Consider the following 26783-nt stretch of genomic DNA (forward strand, 5'->3'; position numbering starts at 1 on the left):
GCCGGAGGAGCTACGGGAGGAAGCGTCCGCTCACCCCGCCATCTTGGCCACGCCCCCCAACAAATAGCATTTGAAACCAGATTAGAGAATGTGTGCTTTAAGATATGCAAGACGCAAGAAGGGTCACAAAAGCAGCTGATTAGTAGGGAGATCTCAATTGAAGGTCATTATCATCTGATAACTCCTGAGCAACGTATCTAAGCAAAGCCCTAACTAATTTACACGTCGGCTCTACGTACACAACTGAGTCATCCTACAGTCAGTTTAGACCATTATCTGCCACTCAGGCTATGAAATTCTCCATCACTGAAGGCCTTTTTACTTTTAAAAACGAAAAAATGATGACTAACTCCAGACACCTACCATGGTTCGCCCACCAGAATACCCGGATATTGTGCCACTTGGTTTGGAGACTATAATTTCTTGCCTTGGGTCTTACTCGTTACCACTGCAGGAATTGCGCTCTGGCTGGAATGAGTTGGACACAGAGCCTGTTTTTCAGCTTTATGGGTCCAAGAACAAGAAACTAACATATGCTGTATGTGTGAGGCGCGCATTGATAACTGAGTGTAAACACATTGAAATGTGTTTTTATCAAGATTGGGATTAGAAACAGTAAGGAAGCTGTTGAGGCTTGCCTAAGAAACAAAAACCCACAACTTACAGGTTGCGTGTTCCAATTTACAGATCAAGCCATTAAAAACTTTGCTTCAATCTGACAAGATGGCAACAAATGTGAGCGACTAATTACTCAACAGCCTTGCATCAAGACTTTATGAGATGTTGTTTTAATATAACAGGTATAAAACAAAATTTATAGATCACGCTGCTATTTCATACAAATTAACTAAACCGCATAATAACAGGGTTTTATTTCATTAAGTTTGATGTTGAAACAGTATGAAAACTACATATTGCAGGATTGAATATTGCAGAATTGCAAAAACCCATCAAGTGCAATGAGACCTACATAATATGCATGTATTATTTTGTCAAGAGAAAGTGAGTAATCTTTTAGATTTTCTGCTTAGACTCTGACTTAATTAAGTATATTTATGCTGTTTATAATATTTTTATAGAAATGCAGTGGTTTTAACCAATTGTGCATTCAATTATAATTGTTAACTTATTACGTGTAGGGTATATTCTGACCAGTTTATAATTGCAATTTCACCTAAAAAACAGGTAATGGAAAATTCAAAGCACTTGTCCAAGAATGTATTCCGTTTGAGGAAAAATCTAATTATCGGAAATAGGAGATGTTTTTAGGTGAAGGCAGGTCAGTACACACATTAAAGAACAAGAAGCAGGAAAGCGTGCCCTTGTACCTTTTGGTGTTTTTGGATACATCTATAACGTCTTAGAAATGTGAAGATTTCAAAAGCTTCTTTAAGCCTTAAAATGACCCAATAGAGATCACTCATGTTTGCATGTAACTTAAACAATGACAATAAAGTTGCAGCTCAAAGGTGTGGCTGGTTGGATGTAGAATACTTGGAAACAAGTAAAGGCATGTCAGAAGCTCTCAAGCACAGTCTGTAACAAAGAAGTGGAAGCTATGCAATTAAAGGGAAATGCCATAAGCAGTTGATAGAAAACATAATGGAATAAATCGGAGATTAACTTCTTAATGCATTGAATTAAGAATGTTCCCCAAGGCTTACTCCTTATTGTTGATAATCCTTGACTTATCTGATAGACCACCAGAGACAACATTGTGTAATGAATGGCATTGAGTGAAGGAACCACTTCTTAACGCTATATAGCGAATTAAAGGCATAGTAGTTGGGGGGGCGGGGGGACATTGTCATACGTCACACTCAAGTCAAGGTTTATTTTCCTGTCAATAGTGAAATAGGAGACTAGGTGGCATTTCTGGGCTTGGTAAAAAGTACAACCGCAGAACTAAGTAAAATATAGAACTACTTCTTTAAATCGGATCCTATGTTCCTGGAGACTCTTTCTGCGCTGTGTGTTTGAGGCTGTCTGGTGTGTGCATGATAATGGGATGGAGACAGAACTAATGCCGCTGTATAGGAAGGGCTAGAGGAGAGAAGATCCTGCACATGACTGGCTTGTATCACGGTTTTGATTCATGGATAACTTACCAGAAAACATTTGAGTCGGGTAAAATAGTGGATTGGTAAACACACAATACTTTGTGTTGTCTAAGGAGGTTTGATGGAAGGAGTCTCAACTATTGACCTATTGACTTTTGGGACTGTCTTCTGTGGGTGCTAGCAGGTATGTAACTCGGCAGAAAAGCCCATCGTGATTGAGCTTTATTGATCTCAGCAGTGCATTCAATGCAATTATTAGATACCTCTTGCGTGTGTGACACATCTGTTCGATACAGAAACATGGAGGATTAAATGAACTCTTGGAAGTGACCAATGGAGTGTACCTTGGTGGCAACATTAATTCATTTATACTTCAATTATATATGACCAAGTCTATCAGCTACATAAGAGGAACTAGCGGACATGTCCGCTCTCTCTTTGAAAACCAATGGAGGCTCAGGAAAATCAGAGTGGGTGTGAGTCACAAAGGTATTTGAACTTTTTATCCAAAAGTAAAACATTTGCAATTCAACAGAAGTAGTTTAACACCTATAAAGGCATTTACACACACAAATATTTTAATATGGTTACAGCAATTCAGAGGGGTGCAAAGTGTGTGTTCCAGAGTAGGAATACCCTGAAAGTGTGTGCACACTCACTAATATAGATATGTGTGTCATCAAACTATTCCAAATGCATTCCCACGATAATGATGGATAGAGATTTGCTAATAATGAGGGGTTGAGTAAATGTCCTGAGGTAGAAATGGGAATACAACCCCATCAAAATTGGTGGGAGTGTAAGATAAGGTTTTTTTTCCATAGGAGATCATGTATTCCCAGTGGATAAATAAAAGAATAGAGGAAAAGGTATGCATGCGGGAAGGCATTTTCACAACTGCAGGTTTACCCTATGTACAATTGTGCATGTTGAAATACCTCTACCAGTTCGATTGTCAGGCTTCTAATAATTTTTCAGGAGTATGGCTGAATCCTCCTACTGGCACAGGTTTGCAAGCATACTCTAGGAAACCCTTGTGGATTTTAATGTATGGCTTTAAAGGCCAAACTAATGAACATGGGCTTTTCCCTGTATGTTTTTTTTGTGAAACATTCTGGACATACACAGCAGACACATTTCAGAATCGACAAATGGGAATGCTGTGTGGAGGCACACCATGAGGAAAGTGGGCGGGGGGAACCCGCCGGTGAGACTGGCTAACCCATCATCAGACAATGAACATGTGATGGTAGGCTGCCTAGCTCCCACTCATCACTGGCCGCAGGAGAAAAGGGAATGTGGGACCTCATGGTGATATGTTGAGGGCTTCAGGGGCAACTCCTATATATTGTGAAAAAGAAAAACCATGTCACCTCATTGAAGTTCAGGTATTGGACTCTAACAGAGGGCACCCTGAAACTATGAGTAGACTGGGAGAACTGCCTGGACTCTATCTTTTAAGTCTGAAAGGACCTCAATAGGAGCACGAACTGATGACACCCACCAGGGGTCTTATAATGCAGAGATTTCCTTGAACAAAAGGCTTGTTGCTTTGTCACTGAAGCAGCACTGAGGAGCTACACAAAGCCCCTAAATTAATAATAAATTGTGTTCAGTAAATGCCCAAACTTCAGGATCAGTGCTGCTGGAGGCAAACAATGGCTAGCAGTGCAAGCTCCAAAAATACTTCAAGAACAATATTTTCAAAAAGCGGTAATAGCTAATGTAAATTGTTATCAACTGAACTTTGTACAAAGATGGTACATCAAGAAGAAAAATTAGTCCTGTTGAAAAGGGGGCAAAATAAATAGTTTCACTAAAAAAATTCAAAGGGTTTCAAACAAAACCTCAAAATCTAGCAAATGCTTTCTGCAAACATAAGTGGTGACGACCAGACCCCCTCCAAAATTCTGTTTACTAGATTTACAGGGGGGTGGGGTAAGAAATAATACATTTCGGGGAATCTTTAATACAGGCACAAAGCACGAGGAGCAAAGAGGCAGATAATGAATGGGCAGAGTGGGCCCAATCTGCCTGGGTTTCTTGGAACGGATGCGGAGACCATTCGGAGGCCTGCTGTAGGAGCAGCGTAGGCAAGCATCAAAGCAATGGTAGTGAAGCTTTTGATTTTGGCAGCATGGACCTGGACAGGCTGCAGAGCAGACTTGGAGTCTTCTCGGAAATTGTATTAGAACAATCGGGTAGAGAGAAATCCAATGGCACGGGCTCAAATTTAGCAACATTTGAATAAAGACAGCCATCAGGGAAAAACTGGCTCTTTCAGAACTTACAAACCACACAATTAAAGAGACACACGTATTTTGGATGCTAAGATATTCTGTCAAAGTAAGTAGCACATTACAATTATGCTTAATCGTTATAAGAACTGGAAGGCTGGGGTTAAATTGAGTGCAATGGAAATGTATTTATACTATAAGCCATACACAAGGTTTTGCCTTATCCTCTTTCCAGGACAAAGGAGAATGGAGGGAAAACAAGTTAGTGTTTTAAATGGACAAAGAGAAAGAGGCAGAATCAAGGCGCTTGTCACCAGTCCATCAATAATGCCGCCAGTCACGTCAAAGGGTAAGGTTACTGCAGACAAACACAGAAAGGAGGAACTTTAGACAATAATAGAACTATGAGGGTGTTTAGAGGATGTGGGAAAAGGGCATTCCAAAGTGAAACCTGATAACAGTGACTGCAGATGTGAAACTGGTAAAAAATAAAAGTGAAACATGAAAATACTGAAGAAAAGAATGCTCATGAACACCAGGTGATCGATATTAAGGAACAGACAGAGAGAAAACAGTTTGCGTTTGGGTGTCTTTGGGGAACAGCCAGTTTTGAAGACTGACAAAACTGATCAACATCTGACTCGCCGACGGACAGACACCATAGGAACAGGGTATTGACAAGCATTGGTAGGTCTGGGCTTTATAAGCCAACACAAGTAGCATTGGCACGCTAGGGCATGAGCCGCAGGAGCAGACAGAGAGGGCTACATTTGTAAAGTAGTTGCTCATTCAGTTAGATACAAGTACTATACTGAAGATGGAAGGATACAGCCAAACATCCAATAGCATTAAGTAGGAGATAGAAACTTTTGGAGGCAAAACATGATTGACAAAGCCTCAAGCCAGTGGCTGAGAGAGGCCAGTGGAAGAAAGCCAGTGGTTGAAGGGCAGACTCAAAACTCTACCTATATTGTTAGCAATAGGTCTGTTTGACAGCGGCACTTAAAAAAATCAATCACATCGGAGTAGTTCCTTTAGATCTATGCAAGTTTCCTGGTGACACTTTATCTCTTCCAGGGACCCTCTCCTTAGTGGTGGAATGATTCAAGACAGGATGCAAGGACAGAATTGACCAATGAAACGAGGAATAATTGAGAGTACAAGCTAGGAGCATTCATAGCAAAGTAAACACAGTCCATCTCTATTGGTCTCGCACCATTACTTTACACGAATGACAGAGCTATTCACCAAAAGGCACTTTTTATTTTACTATGACAAAACCCTGGCACGCGTTTATGAAATGAAGTTGAACAGCATAAAAAAGCAGGCACAACAAATGTGTTAGCCATCAACAAAGTGTTCCGGTGAAGTACAATCACTTAGAATACGTACGGCCTGATTTAGACCTTGGTAGATGGGGTAACTTATACCGTACGCTGTTACAAGTGCATTATATCCTCTGGCACTGGTAATACACTGGATAGGATATCTATCCCATTTGTGACAAAGTATCCCATCTGTCAAGACCTAAATAAGGCCCTTAGTTTGGCATAAAAGAGCTAGCTTGAGGGCACGCTGAACGACACGGACTGTTATTGTCACTTCGAGGTCTGAGCACATGATCCATGGTTTTCTCAGCAGGCTGTCTCCCTAAAGTTAAGCAGCCTAGCCACTGGCCAGCCAACTCACGGGTGACCTCAAATGGCTGTGGGTACCCCAAAACATTTTGGAACGAACAACATTGAGCCAATATGAACAATTTAATACAAATGAAAACAGATGCATAGCTAAATGTATTCACTGGGTTCGTCTGTCATCCATATGCCAAATTCAGTCCACTAACACGTTTCATCCAGTGCATGTTGCGGTTTCTCTTGGCGACCGCCAAAAGATACTAATGAGAGGCTGAGAAGGTCTTCAAAACAATTCGATGCTATAATTGACAGCAACTAGCCGTTGTCCCAATTTTGCTCCTGCCTCCCCTCTCTGCCAGACACCCCAGTTGCTGATTCGAGGACAGGAGTGTACTGGCGCCTGCTGAGATCCGAGAAGGTGTTTAAAATCTCAAGGAAGCTTTCTTGAAATCATTATAGAAAACATTTTCCGTTGGAAAGGTAATCAATCATATGCTTAATTTGGAGCAGTCTTTTTTTCTACTAAAAAAAATAAATGGGCACTCAAAGTTTTAAACATGGAATTATCACACAAATATTTTGATGAGTTTACAATAATTTGACAATTGCAATTCATGCAACAGGAAGCCGACCCTCCCAGCTAACGCTGCCCTCACCAAGGGGCATAGCGAAGGAGAGACGGTAAATAGGGCGGAAATTAAAAACCCAGAGACTGCACTAATTCGCAGTACACTTTCATTCTGAATAGACCGGTTGTTCTCGCCCAAGGTAATGCATACTTGTATTTCCTTATTGTGTACCTTTAAAAAAAAAAAAAGTCAGAGTAGTAACCAAAAGCTTTTAACCGGAGAGGAGAACAAAAGGGCCAATGTGAAAGGATCCCTTCGGATTTACTAGTGCATTGAAGACTGCACCTTTGCCTGGAGGTCTATGCAGACTGAAGACCTAGCTCAGTGCGGCATGGACCAATAGTACTCGGCGAAGGAGCCCAACGGTATGGAGTAGGGTATACGACACGTTGGCTTTACCTGGATATTTATCTTGGAGGTAGTTCCAGCATTCGCCTGCAGTAGCAGCCCATCCACAATCCTGGTCCTGAACATGAGCCCGATGTACCACGGCACGGAGATGGTGATATCCAGCTCGCTCCAGAGGATAATGCCCTCCCCGTGGAAGTGCTTGGGAAACGGCATGGCTGGAAAGGAATAGTTCAAGACGTCAGGTTCTTGGCGATGAAACACAGGCATTTTTAAATATAGGGACGTTTGGCCATCACTTTGTATTTTTCTTTCACCAAAGGTTCAACTTTGAGAACTCCATTTATCATCACACCTCAGACTTCAACCAACCCATCCAAATCTTCGGCTGCAAACATACACTCTTCAAGTATCAGTTAGGACATCTTTAACAAACAGTTGTTGCTGAAGTATACTTATCTAGAACGCTGCCTTAGACCATACTCCTATTGATACCCACTGCCTTGTTCCAGGGCAACGACAACCCAGTGGCGGCTCCTCCGCTAAGGCAGAAGAGCATCGCCCCACAGGAAAAATAAAATGATGAGAACATCATGTTGTTATAATTTATTTTTTCCATACTGGCTCTGTTTAGGTGTGGGGTGGGCGGGCAGGACTGCCCACAGAACACGGGGAGAAGTGATGGGCACTTTCTAAGTGCGCAAACAGTCATACGGACTTAGCATGTTCTCCACCCGGCCGTATTGCACAGCTTGGGTGGAGAAAATGCTCAGGCTCCCAGTCCCTGTCTGAGCGTCGAACCACGGCACTCAGAACAATCATGGCACTGCTGTCATGCGGATGACAGCGGCGTTGTGATTGGCTAGGGGAGTCTGGGAGCCTGTGTACTTTCTGTTTCCTGCATCAGATGGAGGAGAGGCAGCAGATGGCAGGTAAGTGGATTTAGCTTTTTTTTTTTTTTAAACACCTCCCCGCACCACCACTTCTGCCCTGTAGCGATTGCTACTGCGCAAAATGACAAGCTGCAATACTCAATTCTTTCCTCACTCCTCACCTTCTGAAACAAACAACTATGTTTGGGGCAAACGTTGGTAAATGAAGACAATCGAGTGCTCTGGACACACCTATTATATTTCCTGGGCCAGGAATGTCTTTTACATTGCATTCCCCACTGATAACTTATTGCCTTTTGCTATGCGTCTTTACCACTCCTGTCCTCACTGTTAATTGATTTTTACTGGTGTACATTTCTATGACTTCCCTTTCTCACTGATTATGTTTATCTGTCACTCCTTCCTGAATGGTTAATGATTCTCAATTGATGCACGTCCTACTGCCCACTTTCTTGCCTTGTGCTAATTATCTGTTGCTGCACATCTTTTTCTCCCAATTCCTCAACGATTGTCTGGTGCTGTCGATCTCTATGTCTGGTGCTGTGCATCTCTATGTCTGGTGCTGTGCATCTCTATGTCTGGTGCTGTGCATCTCTATGCACAATTTGCCTGCTGGACTATGATGACAGGGAGGCTTCCCTTCATTTGTATTTTTTATTCTTTCTCGGCTGTTTTCCAATACATTTTCCACTCCATTCTTCAGATTTTTAGTCACATTCATCTTCAGAGTCCTATAAGTCTTGTGTATTCCTCTTTTGTTGCTCCCCCTCCCAGTCTTTCAACACTGCCTGATTAGGTCTACTTTTCAATTCATAACAAGTATAAAAAGTTTGGTTTAAATCCGCAACTTCTCTGAAGCCTTCTACCTTGCACAAGTGCAAAGGAATCCTTGTGTTTATGGTTAATTTATTCAACTTTAGCTAGTGTAAAATGTTTACATTATCCCTTCAACTTTACTAAGTTACTCTGCTCAGCTACAAACTGGGACCCCCTGCTCTTTCGCGGTTCACTCTTTCCTGAAGAGCCGTTTTTAGGTTTTGCCTCGCCAAAGATGCGCTCTGCGCATCTTTTCGGCGCAGGCGAAAACCTGATGAGAACTGTAGTGTGGCTTGGTTCGGCCCTCGTCATTGATTGGCTGGCTCCGTAAACGGAGCCTTGCCATTGGACGAGGGGCCTGTCCGTCAATGCCGGACCAGACACGGGGGCGTTCCCGACATTCTTTGGCTTTTGCCGACGTCACGGGACGCCGGGAACGCCCCCGTGTCTGGTCCGGCATTGCCGGCACTTCTGCGTCTCTCCTAACCCCGTGACTGGCCGGCCGGCCAATCCTAGCGCGGCCGGCCGGAAGTGCCCGCCCCCCGCAACAAGAAGGAAGACGGCAAGCAGTATGGCGGCGCCCGCGGGGCTCCCGTGGCCTGGAGGGAACCCCGGGAGAAAGTGGTCTTCATGCGCTTTGTAATGGTTATTGGTTGTTGAAGAGGTGGGCTGATAGCTCTTCATTTTGCCGTCATAGGGAGAGTTTTAGCAAATTCAGATATGGGTGTGCATTACTTCTAGACCTCTGCGCTGGTTTCAACGAATGTATTATCTATTCTAATAAACACAATCAAGTTACATTTAATTTTGCGCTTACGTGCACAGCTCACTGGGTGAAATTGGCGGGGGTTCTAAAGGTCGATCCTTAGCACAAAAATGACCTCATAGTTTTGATGAGTTGATAATTCGGGTGAGATGCGATCATGTGACTAAATGACTAAAATGACAGGTGTAGTCCAGGTATATGGGTTCTAAAGCCAGCATCCTCGCTTGATGAACAGTGTGATCCTCGGCGAATTTGTTTGCCGTCCTTTGCTTCACTTTCGCTGAATAAAACCGGTATAATTTTGCTGAGCCTGGGTGCGCCGAGAGGTCCGTCCTTTCTAAAAGTGCGCTGGCTCATCATGTGCTCTGGTTTTTGTGCCTTTACGCCCAGCTCCCTCTTAAAACCGTACACATGGTTACTATTCTGTAAGTGGCTTCTTTCAAGGAAAATAAGGCACACCCAGAGACACTGGAGCCCTGCTCAATTCAGAGCCCATCTCTCGTGTGCTTTACTTTCCCGTCAGCAGACCCTCACAGCGTTTAGAAGCCAGCGCTCTCGCGGTCGGCACTATACTAGTACACCTGACACACGCAGTTGTGTTTTGCAAGGCTGGACAGGGAGCCGGGTTGAGAAGCACGTGTTCTACTATCTGCACCCCCTCAGTTTCTGCTGCTCTGATGTCATTTATTTCTTGCAATGTAAAGCGTGGCTCGTAATACTATCCCGCCTGTGGGACCAACTCACAGAAAGAGTGGTGCATGTAAAAGACCACAGCAGTCTCTTCCAAGTCACTATACAATCCGTGTACCTCTTCTGTAGTAATCTATACAACCCGTTTGCCTTTAGTGATCCGAGAACCAACGCATCCCTTAACCTCCACCCCTTACTTCTGTGTTTACACTTCTTCTTAGATATGCATGTATTGTACTATATCGTGGGAAATATGGGTCTCTCGGTCATAATGATGCTACTATGCACAGCATATCTATTGTCCGTTGTTTAATCAGATGCAGCGCTTATGAGCGCACAATATTTATGCTAATTAGTAACAACACCTAAAAGCACAATGCAATTACATAGCAATGCGAACTCCAACCATTAGGTAATACTGGCTTCTTAGCCATTTCTTTCATAGTGTTTAGGGGCTATTGCAATATGAAATGTCATCTCGACGATTGTTTACAACATTTGTTATTGCATGATGGGTGAAATCCTCAGCGTCGTATTTGGTGTTTGAGTTACAGTTTGCGTGGCTGTGCTTTGAATTATGGACTTTTGAATTTCAGAGGTGTTTTTAGTTCTAATTCACAACCGGACTTCACTTTGACTGTGTTTCTTTGAAGTGAATTTCTATTTTAACACTGTTGACATAACCAAAGCTACCACTAATTTCACGTTAACTTTTGGCTTTTTTCAGTGAAAGTATATAAACATAGCTAGAGATGTACACACACACACACACACACAGACACACACACACACACATATATATATATATACGTGTGTGTGTGTGTTATATATATATATATATATATATATATATATATATATATGTGTGTGTGTATATATATATATATGTGTGTGTGTGTGTATATATATATATATATATATGTGTGTGTGTGTATATATATATATATATATATATATATATATATATATATATATATATATATATATTTATACCCACACCTGCTATCACACTCGGATTCACTGGATGTAATATGATATTTATTGCCGTTGTTTAGAGGGGGAATCAGGATTCTTAAGAGGCATATGATTTAGGCTATGCTGATTTTCATATGTAAAAGTTATAAATAAATCAGTGTACCCAGGATACAAGGAGTTAAATCCACGAAGTAAGTTAAAATCTCATTTAGTCTCATTGGCCAGGGTAGAACGAGCCGCTTTCCTCGGTAATACAAGAGAAGCATGCAGCCTGTAAGGCAGTAAACAGTGGTGTGTCAGTGTAGGTCAGCTGCACTGTGGGAATCGCACGGATTGTCAACTTTGCAATTTTGAAACAAATGTGAAAATGTAGATTTATTAGCACCTTTGGTCCAAATAGTGACTTTTTTTCACCTCGTGTTACCCCTACCGAATACTGCTACGTTACCACAGCTTGGGAAAGCTTAAACCTGCTTCACAAACCATTTGTTCACATCAGCTTGCTTTTACGAAAAGATCTCGGAATTTTAATCTTTGAAATGAACAATCTTAAAACCCATTGGGAAGAGTAACCATGTCCGATATATGATACCACCGTCTTAAATGTGAACTTTTTTACAATGATACCCTGTAACTTTTATTTCCTGGTCAGTTAGATGTGAATTCTTAAAAGATGTAGGAGTTCATCCATTTCCGGTTGATTAAAGTTAATAAAAAGGTATACTCCAGCCTTTTGCTATCTCGGCAGCATCTTTCTTCTGTATCACCATACATTATTTTGTACCTGTGCTTATACATGACCTTTTAATTCTTTAGGGCAAGAAATTGTACATTTAAATATACTGTAGGCCCACACTTATCCTCGTTGATAAAGGTATATCTCTTCATGTTCTTTGCATTTGTAAGCATGTCAGGTTAGCGCTCACTGTAATGTGGAATTCAGTGCATTGTGAAAAAGGACTCTCCCAGGCTTCAAACATAATGTTCTTATTTGGTAATTCAGTTTTTTAGTAATCCGCTCAGAATATTATTATTTTGCATGACCTCTAGTTCTTACTTCATCTCACCATCTCCTGCTGCCAGTAGAATGAGCACATTTTTTTTCCATTTCTGTCCTTTGTTAATTACTCTACTGTCCAAATCATTGCATATGTTTCTTTGGTGGCGGTCTACAGTATCTACCCCGGCGCGTTTCAGTTTTTCTCTGTTGCTGTACCACTAATTCTTCTCATGCTTTGTTCTAGTCTAGCATTGTCTTTCATGTGATTTCACTCCTGGGTTTAAGGAGGACATTTCTTTTGAATATCTGACTTCTGTAGTTTCAATTGTTGTTCAATATTTGTAAAGCTGTGTCACAGTTAAGTGAACAGCTGTGAAGAACCTCCAGGATAATATTTCCGGGGCATTTGCTAACAATACTGATATCACCTCTTTATACAAAACACAATTATTAAGTGGGGGTTTTGTAGGCCTCAACAGTAATGTTGTTATTAGCAAACTAGAGGATACACACCATATCGTCCTCAGAAGAAAGAAAAACGTAGTGGGCCTTGCTGGGATCCAAGCCCATAACCTGTAGGTCACGCAGAGTTCACTGTAGCGGTTGGATGAGTGGGTGGAAGGATGAGTAGGTGGAAGGATGAACGGATGGATGAGTGGGTGAAAGGATGAGTGGGTGAAAGGATGAGTGGGTGGAAGGATGAGTGGGTGGAAGGATGAGTGGGTGGAAGGATGAGTGGGTGGAAGGATGAGTGGGTGGAAGGATGAGTGGGTGGAAGGATGAGTGGGTGGAAGGATGAGTGGGCGGATGGATGGATGAGTAGGTGGAAGGATGAGTGGGTGGATGAGTAGGTGGAAGGATGAGTGGGTGGATGAGTAGGTAAAAGGATGAGCAGGCGGATGAGTGAGAGGATGGATGAGCGGGTGGAAGGATGAGCAGATTGATGAGTGGGCGGATGGATGTGTGAGCGGATGGATGAATAGGTGGAAGGATGAGTGGATGGATGAGTAGGTGGGCAGCTCGAGGGAGGGACGAGGGAGCGGATGTATGATGAGGTCGGCGGGCGCCTGCTTTGATAGATGAGTGGGTACCAGAATGGACAAGTGGGCAGCTGGGTGGGTGAATGAAGAGATTGGCAAGTGCATGCGTAGATAGATGAGCGGGTGGATCAGTGGCTGGGTGTTTAGATGAGTGGTTGAATTTGCTATTGTAAATGACAATGCCATTTATTTATGTTAAAAAAAAAACAAATAAAAATAATGTCAAGAGCAATGCCAATAGCTCTAACTTTAACAAAGGCAAAACCATTGCATTGTAAATGCTTGTTTTTTAAAACTGTTGATAGCCCTTTACACTTCGGCTAACGATTGTCTGATTCTAACTTTTGCAGATGGCTCAGAATGCCTCACTGGGATGGTTGCAGGTGAGTTCCTCTGGGTACTAGGTGTCACAATATGTACATTGAGTGTATGAAACAATACAGGTCTCGTAAGATTGCCTTACCAAATAAACATTGACAATGCTAGTAGGTCTAGCTTTTAACTCAAAGTGCCATTATTTACGGGTGGGTTTTGGTACTCAAACCTCATCATATATGCACTGTCACTCTTACTTCTGCACATGCATACATTCATCCACCCATTGAGTTCATTCTTACATTCATCCACAATAAGGCACACAAACTCAACAAGTAAGCACAATAGAAAAGAAAAGAGAAAAATGTCACTATGTAAAGACGGAGGGCATGTGCTTGCAACTAACAAGTGAAAAAAATAAGCAGCAGTGAGCAGCCTTCTTGGAATGGTATTGCATAAAGTGATTAATTGCTTCACAATTCCAAGATCGATGACGTGCAGCTTCTAACTGTAGCAGCCATCTTAGAATGGTAAAATAATTACATACTATGGAAAGTACACTTCAAGAAGGCTGCCCGGGGTAGACTCAGTAGCCACGTGTAACGTAGTGTGCAGCAGATGAAATAAGTAAATCAGCAACCTAGTAGCATTGTCTAGAGAGCTACATGGTGCTTTACTAAAATAATAAAATAAATCAGGAAAGAAACTAGAGAGACCTATAAAAGGAGAAAATGCAGAACTGGCACTCAAGCCGTGGCACTATAGCGTACTCCGTTTCACTGACGGGGCGCACCTGATGAGGCATAATTAAATGATTTAGAGAGTCAATGGCTGAAGTGGACTGATCCATTGCATGATGCTGTATGCTGTCTTGGTCAAAAACAGAATGTGAATGACACTCAAATCTACCAATGGCTGATGATGGCGGATCCAAAATCCCTCTTGTGTGTGAATGAATATATGCTGACAAAAACCAGGTAGACCGCTAAAGCTGTCAAACTGGATCTAAAAAGGACTTTAATACACCCATTGCTATATACTAAGCATAAAATGGCAAACAGGTATAAAATCCACCCATACAGTTCTGTTGCCTTTAACATGTTTTCCCTACAAAAACGTTTGCCCTACTGCCTTTGTCATAGGTTATTTATAATAAACATAGAAACGTAATGCACCCGACATCAGTTTTTACAATTAACCAATCAGGTCTCTGGCCTTTATCGCTGGCTTGTCACCTTGGAAAGTATAAAGGAGATTATGGAAATCTGATTACTTTCTTTCTTAAAGCACATGAGGTCGATTCCTTAAATTGTATACCATGGCTCGCAGTCTGTCCTTAAGTCCACCATTAAGAATCAGTAATGTCTGTAGTGTTGTGTACCTCTTACACTCCCTTTGCCCAGCTTCAAGTCATCTCTCTTACATTCTTACCACTTGTTTACAGTGGATATTTCATTTTACTCTGTCTGAAGCATGTGAAGCTAGTAAGGTAGTGAGAAATACTCACAGTAGTTGTGTGATCCAACATCATAGTGCACCTTGCAGAGTTATTTTTTATACGTTTATGCAGAATAATAAGTACAGAAAAGGGTTTAGAAGTTTTGATTTTATGTACATTCTTTGTAAAACAGGACACAAGTCAATGCATGTTTAATTCACAATCACTTTTCCAAATTGTATCTTTCACTAACATGTGTAAAAGGAAAGAAATCAAAATCTCAAGTCACAAATTCAAATCAGGTCTTTCAACATGGATTACTCAAGAAGAAATCCCTTCTGCCCAGCTCTCTGGGGGTGTGGGGACGGAGGAGAGCAGTATTGCAATAGTTTCCTGATTCACAAAAGATTTTTATTTAGGTCCATTCTGTAATGTGCATGTCACTAATGTACACATGCATGTATGCCCTCTTACACCAAGATAACATTGGCGTATGTGTGCCTGCTGGATAGAAAACATAGGAAATCACTACACATTCAACAGAGTTGTAGGCCAGAATAATTCAGCTCTTGTTGGCCACAGCAGGCCAGAAAACATCTTACAAGGTGTTGAACCACTAAGAATTTTTAAAGTGCAGAAATTACCTGAGGGTAAAAAAAATTAAGGCATCGAGGAGCCAGATATGAAAAATGTATATATTTTATCTTTAGCACAATAAAGCTTGATTTTCAATGCCCCAGCTCTGGGAACACGTGTCATATTATGTAAAGTCGATTTGCGCCAATAAAGACATGAGGCAAATAATTTTTTCTCTTGCAGGGCACTCAGGTTACATGTCACTTTTTGTGGGAAAAGAAACTAAATATTTGGACGGCAACACATTTAGATTAGACAAGATCTGCCGCCTTTGTGCTTTTCTGAGCGATATGAAAAAGTTTTTCTTTGGCGCTGTGATTTCTGAAAAGCTTTCATCTGGCAAAAGGTCTCCAACCAGCTGTTCGAACTTATCAAGAGAGTTCAAAAACAGCCACCACTGTCGGGATTATCAAAACAAACACACACAAAAACTTGGCACATTTCCCCGTTAGAAAGTATGTCAACCAGCCGGTGACGTGGGATTAATACGTATTAAGTCAGTGGAAAAAACAAGCACTGGCAAGGCCAATAGATATGCAGTGGCAAATCCACTAGTATCACCTTCTGGCTTTGCCACTGCTCTCTGTAGATGCTCTTCAGCACTAGCAAAAAAAAACAAAAAAAAAACTAAAACTAAATAAAACAATAAGCAAAAGCGTGATAATGTATAAGCATACATGAGTCATCGTGCATGTGTTCCGATGCATTATGACGCTACGGCAGCCTCAGCATGATGATGTATATAGGCGCATATGTCACCAAGCATGCATATGTATGTCATGAGGCAGTGGCCGTTCACTTTATTTACTCTTCAAAAGATGAGAAACACTCTTAAAACAGTAACACGGAAATTTTAACTGATGGGCCCTCCTAAAACAAAAACAAAATAAAACAAAAAATGGGACAAATAATGGAGGAGCTGGTGTGAGGAAATCGGGTAAATGCTGTTGGCCAGTGTTCAGTAGAGCAAAAGGGGAAGGAGTTATTTAAAAGAAAAAAAAACCAGCAGGACAGGGATGGGTGGTGGAAGCAATGACAAGCGGAGGGGTGGGAAGGGACTACAGAGAGTGTGGGTGGGGCAGGGTGTTTTGATGGAAACAGCACAGAGAGGAGAGAGCAAGAAAACACAAGCTTTACAATGAAGTGTGAAAAACACAAGAAACAAAGTTCCCTAAATGCAAGAGATACAAGCATACAGGTTACCCAATCAAAAGGATGTTAAATATGCTAAACTCCATTGGGTGGAAAAATTCAAGGAGAAGGAAAGTCGTCGAATAATCAAGAAAACAACCAATCTTCAGCAATGGGCTATACTAAGTCCAATGTATGCATTGTCTTCAAAGGGTCTTTGGTCAACCTACCGCTGAATTTGTCGGTAGGTAAGACCTAACGAGCATCAGCGAAGTATTAAGCCTGGTTTTCAGGCTCAAACATGCAAAGAGAGGCATTCTTTTGTGGTGAGGAACGTAATAGTACACATAAGCAAAAGCAGAGCTGCACCACATAAAAGATCAAGAGGTGTTATGTTACAATAAAGTATAAAACTATTTGGGAATAACAGATTCTGGCAAGATCTAGTTGCATTTCTTCCTTTATTGGTGCATCATTTAAAATTCATAAAAACATCAGCCAACACGATTCATCCAGTAAAACCTTGGACATCTTCAGGGCATAGAGGATTTGAGGCATCAGTGTCAAAGCATCCAAAGGTCAGGAAACATTCCTTACATAATACGTCAAAGAACGGTATCTGTATATTTTCACCAGAAGTAAATAGTGTAGCAATACCCAGGTCAAGTAGGCAACTCTAGTTGTTTTGGGAAAGGCTACAACCCATGCAGCTAGCAAATCCTGGAAAGAGTCCAGTTCCTTGTATTGGTGTTTCTAATGATGAATAATCATAGGGGGGATGGGGAATAAGACATCCTGCTATATACACTTTGAAAGGTGTTGATGTGGTCGCTTAGCCAACTGCACATCATGAGGTCCTTTTCCTGTAACAAGCTAGGCCTCGCCTACAATAGAACTATTGGCTTTGTCAATGGTTTTTAGCCATGTAGTACAGCAGAGTAAAGCAAAAACATAAAAAAGTGATATAATCCTGCCAGCGGTATTTTTCTTACTGTCGGCAAGATGGGAGGCAACATTGACGGAGGGCATGTGGAGGGAGCTACACAGCCAACGATGGGTGTGGGAAAAATCATTATAACATGGCCAGGGCTGTCCACTTTGTAGCACTTTTTTTTTTTTACTGTGGGGTGGGAAGCAAAACGGAGGGATGGAGCAACACTGAGGGAGGGGAGAGGAGGTCTCAAAGGGAGGAGATAGCACGGAAGAAGGGAGGACAAGTCAGCGGAAGCAAGGACAACCGGGGAGGGAGGGGCTGGGAGCAAGCAGACGGACTACAGAGGGTGGAGGTGCTGGGGCTAGCAACAACACAGAAAACAAAAGGTGGGACAGTGAGTTGGGCAAGCTACAACACCGACACTAGAAGGAGGGAGAGAAGGAAGGTTTGTAGGGGAAAACAACATGGGAGGGTACAAGGGGGTATGGCAAGCCACACAGATGTTGGCGGGAGATTATCAGGGGGGGGGGTGAAGAAGGAAGATGGACGGGTGAGAAGCACACATTGGAGCTGGCTGAAAAGACACACTCTTGTGCTTTAACAAAAAGGAAAAAGTAGCACCTATCAAAATGAGCAGTAGAAGAATACAAGCAATGCATTGATGTTCCAAGGGAGGGACAAACACACAAAGAAGAAGGAAGCCTACAGCAGCTGACCAGTAAAAAGTAAGCAAATTACAGTGACAATAAAACCAACCAATTTAAAGCAATAGGTAGGCATATATGTAGCATATAAGCATGTTACCAAAACGTGTTTACAAAAAAATATAAATAGTGTAGTCAGTAATAACCATGTAGGACTCCTGTACGCTGCAGATAAGTAGCTATTAGTGACATGGAAATTTTTTTTCACCATGTATCGAGTGACATCATAGACATTTAACTTCACTCATTGTCAACTCAGTGAAAAAATCCCTATTGTTGACAGCTGCTCACTTATAATAAAGTATGCAAAAAGTGACATATGGGATGCTTGAATTAATCCCAGATAGAGGCAACTGCTCGGACTGCATCCCGGTATATCTATATTTTGCACACCATGTGCAAAATAAATACTTATTTGCCATATGCAAATAAGTATTAACACTTCTCCAACAGCCCAAACCGATAGGCCTGCTCCTCCCCAAACCATACCACAAGGAACCCAAGACTGGTTTTGCCATTATTAGCGCTCATCAGTTGGGAAAAGCATGGTTCCAGTAGAACAGTGCGCATGGGACCTGCATCTGGGCATACCCTTCCCACGCAGAGAGTAGCACTGAAGTATACAAAAAGGTGATGGATAGACGGCTTAAATTAGTCTTGGCCAAAGGTAACTACTTGGGCCGCATACAATGGCATATGTCAAAAAGGTCAAGATAAAGACCTCATGGCACAGGATGGATTTATCCTCAATCATAACCTTGTGATGGTCCACATTTCTGCAACAATGTTAAGAGGCCTGTTGTCATCAGTAACAGATATCTTCAAACCTTGCCACAGTTCTCACCACTCCTTAACACTCCACCACTGATTATAAGGCCTCCATCCATTTGGTAAGGGGTCAGATTAAATACAATTGCCATTTCAGCCCTTCATTTGCATCCAGTGATGAGGGCAGAAGCTACATGTTTACTGACTGATAAGTGAGATCTTCAAGCTGGTGAAAACGTGCACTGCCACTGGTGCGTTGTTGTGTTCTATAATCCCTCATCTGTTTTTTGGGTTCATTAGAACATCAGTTCCACATTAAAGAGTTCCAAATTGCTGCTCTCAGTAAGAATGGCAAGGTTTATACTTGTTTTCAAGCCCTTTGCCTATGCTGTTACCCAATGACTGCCTCTTATAGTCTTCCCCTGCACAAACACCCAGTCTCAGAATGACACAGTGGCCTCCTAGGGAATCACTATATATAGATTGTAAACATTTGCCATCAGACGTACGATACAAGATGGCGTTTATCATACCTTGCTCACAATTCTTCCCACCAAAGTGCAGGGGGCACTCGCAGGCATAGGTGTTCCATTTATTGACACATGTTCCGCCATTTTGACAAATTGTCATGTCACAGAAGTTCTTCTTTGCCGAACACCCTGTTGTTTGAAAAAGGGAGTCTGTTAGGCTCAGTCTCGTTGTCCAGCAATTATCTTAATACGACATAAAACCTTTTAATTTACACACATTCATGTGCCTCAATTCACACCATTTGAGCATGTAGGTGAACAATAGCAAAGTGAGCACTAGATTACTAAGTTTGTGAACACGGTAATATAAAAATATGCTATACGGACCAATTAAGCCAAAGTATTCAAAATAATTTTATTTTTCTGTTCGGCTTTTTTTAGTGGCAACAACATACAGTCTATTAGTACTAGAACATTAAATGAGAGTCAGATTATCTAGTTGATGTTCTACAGTAAAGGTCAAGAGGGCATGACCCACTCCAGGTGTTCAGTATAACCTCTAACTATGTAAGAGTGTCGTCTTTATATTCATGTTATAATTTTCATATGGAGAAAAATGATGTAAAAAATAAAAAGTGCAGGTTGTCTTCCCATGGGCAATTTTGATTTTTAGGACCTCAATGAAAATATGCCTAGAAGCATATCAATGTGCATATTTCCAAACATACTCCAAGGGATTGTGTGAATTCCAATAAATAAGTTAATCTAAACAAGACAGAAACATGAATAGGCTACACAAAAATGTACGGGTTATTTTTTTCTTCAGGGCACAGGAAAGGGGCGGTATAGTGCAGTAACGAGCAATATGTCAGTTTTGCAGATCTTAAACGGGATTTAGTAAGAGACAATTGATGTGGGTAAGTTGCATAGCACACCCCAGTAGTTTGCAAGTACTTCGGGTGTAAATGCGCCACATCCATCGTCAACAGTACGAACTGGTTGCAGGTGAACACATGACTGGTATTTCCCAATGAGTTAAGGTATAGAGAATACTCGACCCTCTAACCCTCACTGGAAAACAGAAATATAACTTTTTTTCCAGAAAATACTGATCCTCTCAAGATAATCTATAGGCTGTATAAAACTGAAACACAGCTGCCGCAAGAAATTGATACCTGACTTTTAGTCTTTGAAATATATGGTGGACTATTCGTACCCCTGCAAATGTAGGGGACACTGATTATTTTACATGATCTTCGTTTAAGTCATCCAATAATCTACCAATCTCCTAATACGAGACCTAATTGCAGAACCTCACAACCACTGCTGTGAATGCCATCTCTCCCTACAGTTGAGTTAGGTTTCCTATAAAGTAAATATTGAATTGTCCTTACCTGCAATAGTGCCATTATTAGCTATAAAACTAGCCATGTCTATTGGTTTGTTGTCAATGGACAGATTTCTCATACAGCCTATGAACTGTCTATTCTGTACCGGAAAATCTTCAGGCAAATTTGGAACTCCTCCAAGCAGCAGAGGACCAGTCAAATCCAAAGACCTAAGGTAAAAAAAGGAAAATAATACGGAAAAACATGTATGACATTGTGTTCAGAAATTATTTTGTGCATAAATTAGCAGATCTTTTTCGTAGGTCTAAACAAACACTTGTAAATGGTAAAAGCCATAAAAAACAAGAAACAATCACATTTCAATGTTGCATGTTTTTAATCAATGCGGATATGATCTTGAACTGAAACAAATCCCGGAACCATCCATCTTGGATGGTTTTCATCAGCACTAACATTATTGCAATACTTTGTTTCAGGGTACGTCATTGCGTAACAACAAAGACAGCGCAGTTACAGGTGGAGAGAGGTCACTAGACTAGAAAAAGAGAGCAACTAGAAAAAACTTTTCATGAACTGTGAGAGGCTAGTGGGGTTCACAACAGCTGTTATTCCAGGACATATATCCTTAAGCTCAACCTCAGTGCTTCGTAGCAGCGCAGAGTGAGCTAGTCAAATCCTTGAGACGCTAGAGTCACTGTAGTTTCTTAATGGTTCATATATCTTATGGTTGGCAGCAAGGCTTGGGGTCCACTCCCTAAAAGGGACAAACACATTGACTCTGGAGATTCCTGCAGTGCAGATACAAGAGACCGACATGTATCTTGGGTGTCCTCTGTGGTACTGCAGGCTCTACATAAGAAATCAATGGAACCAACCAGATGCAGACCAAGGTGGCCAAAACATGTCATGGGTTTCCTGTGTTTCACAATCAAGGGAGATGCACTTCCTTTTTGTGGAGAGTCCCAGTTTATTTTGCATATGACTGGTCCTGCTCAGCGAAGGCTCAGTGAGCAAAACAAAAATGGAATAAAATGTTCCTAAACTTGTTACTAGTGGTTATGATTAGTTCAATTTCTCTCTATTTGCTTTTCACATTCAGTAGCCTTAAGCATGTCCAAATGTGGGCGCTGTAGCTCCATGTGCCACAGGAGCATAGGCTGCACTGCACTGATGAGGCACAACAATGCCAAACTGATCTGAGCTTGAAAGTGCTGCCCCTCACAGGGGACAGGGTCTCCCTTTTGTGGCGGACTGCACCATTTGGGATGGGACCAATTTTGATTTGCTTTTGGTTAGCCCATCCACGTACTGTTACAGTGAAGCAAACATATATGAACTGTATTTGACACTCTCTATGATTAGTTCTAACATGCATGTGTATGAATTTTGCTTTTCTCAGCAATTCTGCTGAACCATCACACGGTCTGTGAAGGCAAAACTGTTTTAAAATAATATCTTCCTAATTTGCAGTCAACAAGATGGCACAAGTCCAGGTTGCTGTTGCCTGGTATTCTTGGAATTAATAATGCAGTTCTCAAACAAATCACTACAGTGTTCAGATTAGCGGTTCATTACTTTTTGGATCCTGTCTGGGTTCCTTGAGCAGCACAGGTGTAGTTCCTAATGAGATTTCGGAAACGCACAGCCACAGCGGTATCACAATCGTCAACTGTAACAACGGCTACTTTCTCGCCAGAGGGCCCATGGGGGATACCCAGTCTTCCAATGTTGGGCTGCCAAGAGGAGAGAAAAGTAGAATGTTAAGGTTTGTGAACTTGGTATCAAATGACTTCCCTGTGCAGTACTTGCACAATTACACCACATTGCTGGAATTCTGACATTTTTCTACTCCTTCATTACAACTCATTCTGCAGTACATCAATGCCCACGGTATGTTTTCCCACCCGGGGTAGGGGGAGTTAAATGCTTGCAGACCGACATATACATTTTGAAACATACCCTTTACTCTGACCAACAACTATTTGTGATGTGATATCAAATAGCCAATACCTTGTAAAGAATCTGGACCACACTTATCGCGATATATTTACGTGGCAAGATATTTCACCCACACAAATGCACAACTTTCCAGTAATTTCAGAAAATGCTGGTCACTTTGACAGTACAGAAAAACGCACTTTATAATAATCCCCAGCTATTGGCTACCTCTCCGAGACGTACCCATCATTTCATCCAACCGGTCTGTTATTTTATTGCCAGGGGCGTAGCTTGGTCAGTATGATTAGGGGGATGTGAGCTACAGATGTCCTAACAATTACGCTGGGACATCTTGTTAAAAAACACATTATATGAGATGCAGGACATCATGGGGGCTTAAAGGGCAAGTGTACTTCAAACGCAATCTTTTTCAAAAAAATGCACATTAAGCCCTTCAAAACATAGAAGAGAGTGTGTGTGTTTTTGTCAGAGTGGGCATGTAAACATCTCATGTGAAACCCGAAAGACACTTCACATTAGCGACATTGCCGGACTGAAAGCACTTGCACCCAACTATTTACTACAGAATATATATTTCATGGGGGTGTAACACCCCAAATACCCCCCTGAAGCTACACCCCTGTTTATTTGCTCACTTCCCTAATCACAGCCCGGGCCATGGCAGATCTCACAAGGGTGAACATACACATCCTCTTTTTTTGAAGGGCGAGAGGATCATATAGGGGCAGGCAGCTGGTGACCCTCAAGTCAACTTCCCCAGGTGGGCTTTAATATGGACTAAATATTATGCCCCAGTATTATTTTTTTTGTTTTAACATTTTACATAGTGCGAACTCTATCCATGGACATTGGAATGCTTTACATGCTCACCAGGTACATTACAAAACGTCATTCATTTCTTTTTTTAGGCACGGGGAGATGAAGTGATTTGCCCAGAATCACAGGGTGTTAAATTGACGGCAGACTCGAGAGTGTATCCCTAGTTGCAAAATCGGCAGCTCTGGCCGTAACACCACATCCTCTCCCAAATATGCCTTCAAACCTATGCCTTACTTTTTGGGTTGTTCGCTGGGTGGCCAGCGTGTTTGCCATTGTAAAATGTTTGTATTGTAAGACATTACTGACACACACAAAAGAAGAAAAGAGAAAAACTAGAAAGATAGAAAGATAGAAAGGCAGGTAGCAGCTCGGATACTGGACAGGCCTCGTTGTTCATATTTTCCAAGCTCTCCTGTATGGATCACACAGACAGGGCTGCTCCTGTGCTGGATCACACAGACAGAGCTGGTCTTGTGCAGGATTTGTTTCCATGGGTGTAAACAATAGATCACAAAGTTTGTGCACCAAGGTTCAATATACCTACAAAGTTACTCTTAAAATAAAACAGGCAAACCTATACAACATTTTTCCTCAAATTCCCATAGCATCTGGGACATTGCTACAAAAACCCAGAGGTTAAAAAAAAATTGAAATATGAACTGTCCAAATGTTGGCCTACATCCTAAAGTGGCCTTAACCGCGATGTTCCTTGGGATCAGTAGTATTTAAAGATGTGATTGTTGGCTTCACCTAGCTTTGCAAAGTTTTCTGTTTTAACGTCATCAAAATCATGAAGTTGGCTGCGTTTTTAACAAAATCCCACAAACTAGGCTTTGTAGGGAAAACTTGTACAATCGTTTATTTAGCAGAATTCTTCCACACACAAAAATCCAGGAAAAACACTCAAGCAATCACTTTTTTGCAGGAAATTCCACTTGCATGTGAAATTCTGCGAAGTTGACAAACTTTGAAAATACGTGAACCGTGAATTCTGTTCACAAAATGTCAAAATATTGTTGGAATTTGTATTTTTCACTAACAGAGGGGATTTCAATAGTTTGTGGACGTTACTAGCATCCCCACGACCCAACAAAAGAGAGCGATATCATAGAACTGTTGTAACGTACACAGAGTGTGCATCAGTTGGCGCTTTTCCACAGGATGCCAACTTGGATCTGGTGAAGATGTGTGTGTTATCAAACATTAATGATCCCAGGCATGGTACCATTTGCCCATTAAAATGACCTATTGGCAAAATAATAAAAACTATCTGACAAATCCGTAAGGGCTCCTGTTCATTTGTGCGTTGATACATGGTCCCTTCTCCATAATTGTCTTCATTACGATGCGAGAAAGGAAGGGATAGAACATACCCGATCATAAGACATTACAGCCATTCACATTTTATTGTAGGGCTTACACAGAATTAAAAACTATGTGGCGTAACACAGTCATAAGTATATGGCCATTGCATGTGGTAAACAAGGTCGTACTAGGACACAAAATAGGCCAGAGCACCAAAATAACAGTGCCCCCTCGCCCCCGTTAGCGAAGCAGACAGCGAAAAAAAGTGGTATTATCACTGAAATCAACAGTAAAAACTGGCCATAAAACCAGCCCACAAATGCTAATAAACCAGTTCACACACTGATCTGTCAGACTAGCCTATCTGGCACTGCCAGATTGCCCTTTAGGCCAGTAGGACCCTGGTAGTAAATTCACGAAGATAAGTGCGTGCTTATCTGATACTGCGGTTCTTAACCTTTTGACTTCGGGGACCCCCTCAAATAATTACTGGAACCTGGGGACCACCACTAAATCATTATTGGAATCCGAGAACCCCCCACCGAGTCATTTCTGGAAGCCGCGGACCCCGGCCTAAGCATTGTCGATGTTTTGAGCCACAAAATAATATAGAAAAAAGCATTTATTAAACAAATACACAGCAGAGGACATTTCATTTACTTTGCAAACACACAAATAAAAAAAACAGAAATCACAATTTTAACTTCAATAGAAAGGTTGGAGTTTTTCTAAATTCAATTGAAGCCACTCATCATCCATACTATATTCTGTTTGATGCACCTGTACTGCTCCCACAAATCAATCTGAGGATACCAACTTAATTTTTAGCCAACAATGTCAAATTCCTACACATTTACAGAACGTTTTAAAACGTTAAATTGTACATTTAGCTTCTTTATAAACACTTTAATCTGTTATTATTATTTAATTTTATAAGTAGTCGTGGACACCCTGCTGAGGCTTCGTGGACCCCAGGGGTCCCTAGACCACAGGTTGGGAACCACTGGCCTAATACATTTGTGCTTGTGCAGGTAGGTATTTCAATAGGTGTGAAGTGTGAAAGTGCACCTAATTTACATAGATGCACGAATTACACTTACGAATTACACTTGCCTCAATGCCTATTGAATAATATCCATTTCCACATCAAAATAAACAAGTAGGTTCAATAAGAAGTAGATTAATACAGTGAGTAGTGTTTATGAAATTCCACAGCAGACTTCAAGGCCGCTCATCCACCCATGAAAGAAAGATACATGCTCCTTTGAAACGGAGATAATCGCTCACTGCACACTTTCAGAAAATCCTAGCCACCGGGAATTTATAGGCTGGACATGCCTTGGTCAGGATGAAAAAGTCACATCTACTTCCTTTGAGCATGGACAGTATTTATAACTTTTCTAGGGAATCCACAAAGAATATCTTGTGTAGTCTCGCAAATCTAGAACCAGTTCCACATCTAGATGTCCAGGGGTATTACGCCTTATAAAAGATTACTCATGCCAGTTTCCACAAAATGGAACAGATACAGGAGAGAACTATGAGAAAGCGAGCATTTTAGGAGTAATTTTGTTCTCTTTTCTCCAAAGTGAAAATGCTTTGCCAGAGGACTCTTTCTCCTACAGCACATTAGAATATGGGTGTTTGTGTCTAACTTTTCACCATCGAAAGTCATTCAATACTGAGTTTTAGACCGCTAAATTTGTCTGAGTTTCGACTGAGATATTATCTGTACTACGTCTATGAATAATCCTGGAAGCTACGAGTTTCTAGGTGTCAGTCTATTTTTCAAAGCAACCTCCCATATTACTCACTTTCAACCCCTAAATGTACTTAATAGAGAACATTTGCATATACTGTGTAACTA

At 41.4% G+C, this 26783-nt stretch overlaps 1 protein-coding gene across 4 annotated transcripts in view; it reads right to left on the reverse strand.

Moving 5' to 3' along the window:
- Nucleotides 1–26783, reverse strand: part of CELSR1 (cadherin EGF LAG seven-pass G-type receptor 1) — a 520725-nt gene that overhangs the window by 127881 nt on the left and 366061 nt on the right. For all 4 annotated transcript variants that reach the window (XM_086967271.1, XM_086967267.1, XM_086967274.1 and 1 more), the window contains exons 6-9: nt 22409–22566; nt 20879–21042; nt 19548–19673; nt 6960–7126 (exon numbers count right to left, since the gene is read on the reverse strand). In XM_086967271.1, the coding sequence (XP_086823397.1) occupies nt 6960–7126; nt 19548–19673; nt 20879–21042; nt 22409–22566 (615 nt within the window). The remainder of the gene's footprint in view (nt 1–6959; nt 7127–19547; nt 19674–20878; nt 21043–22408; nt 22567–26783) is intronic.

Source organism: Lissotriton vulgaris, chromosome 1_1 (assembly GCF_964263255.1).
Source record: "Lissotriton vulgaris chromosome 1_1, aLisVul1.2, whole genome shotgun sequence".
NCBI classification, from domain to species: domain Eukaryota; kingdom Metazoa; phylum Chordata; class Amphibia; order Caudata; family Salamandridae; genus Lissotriton; species Lissotriton vulgaris.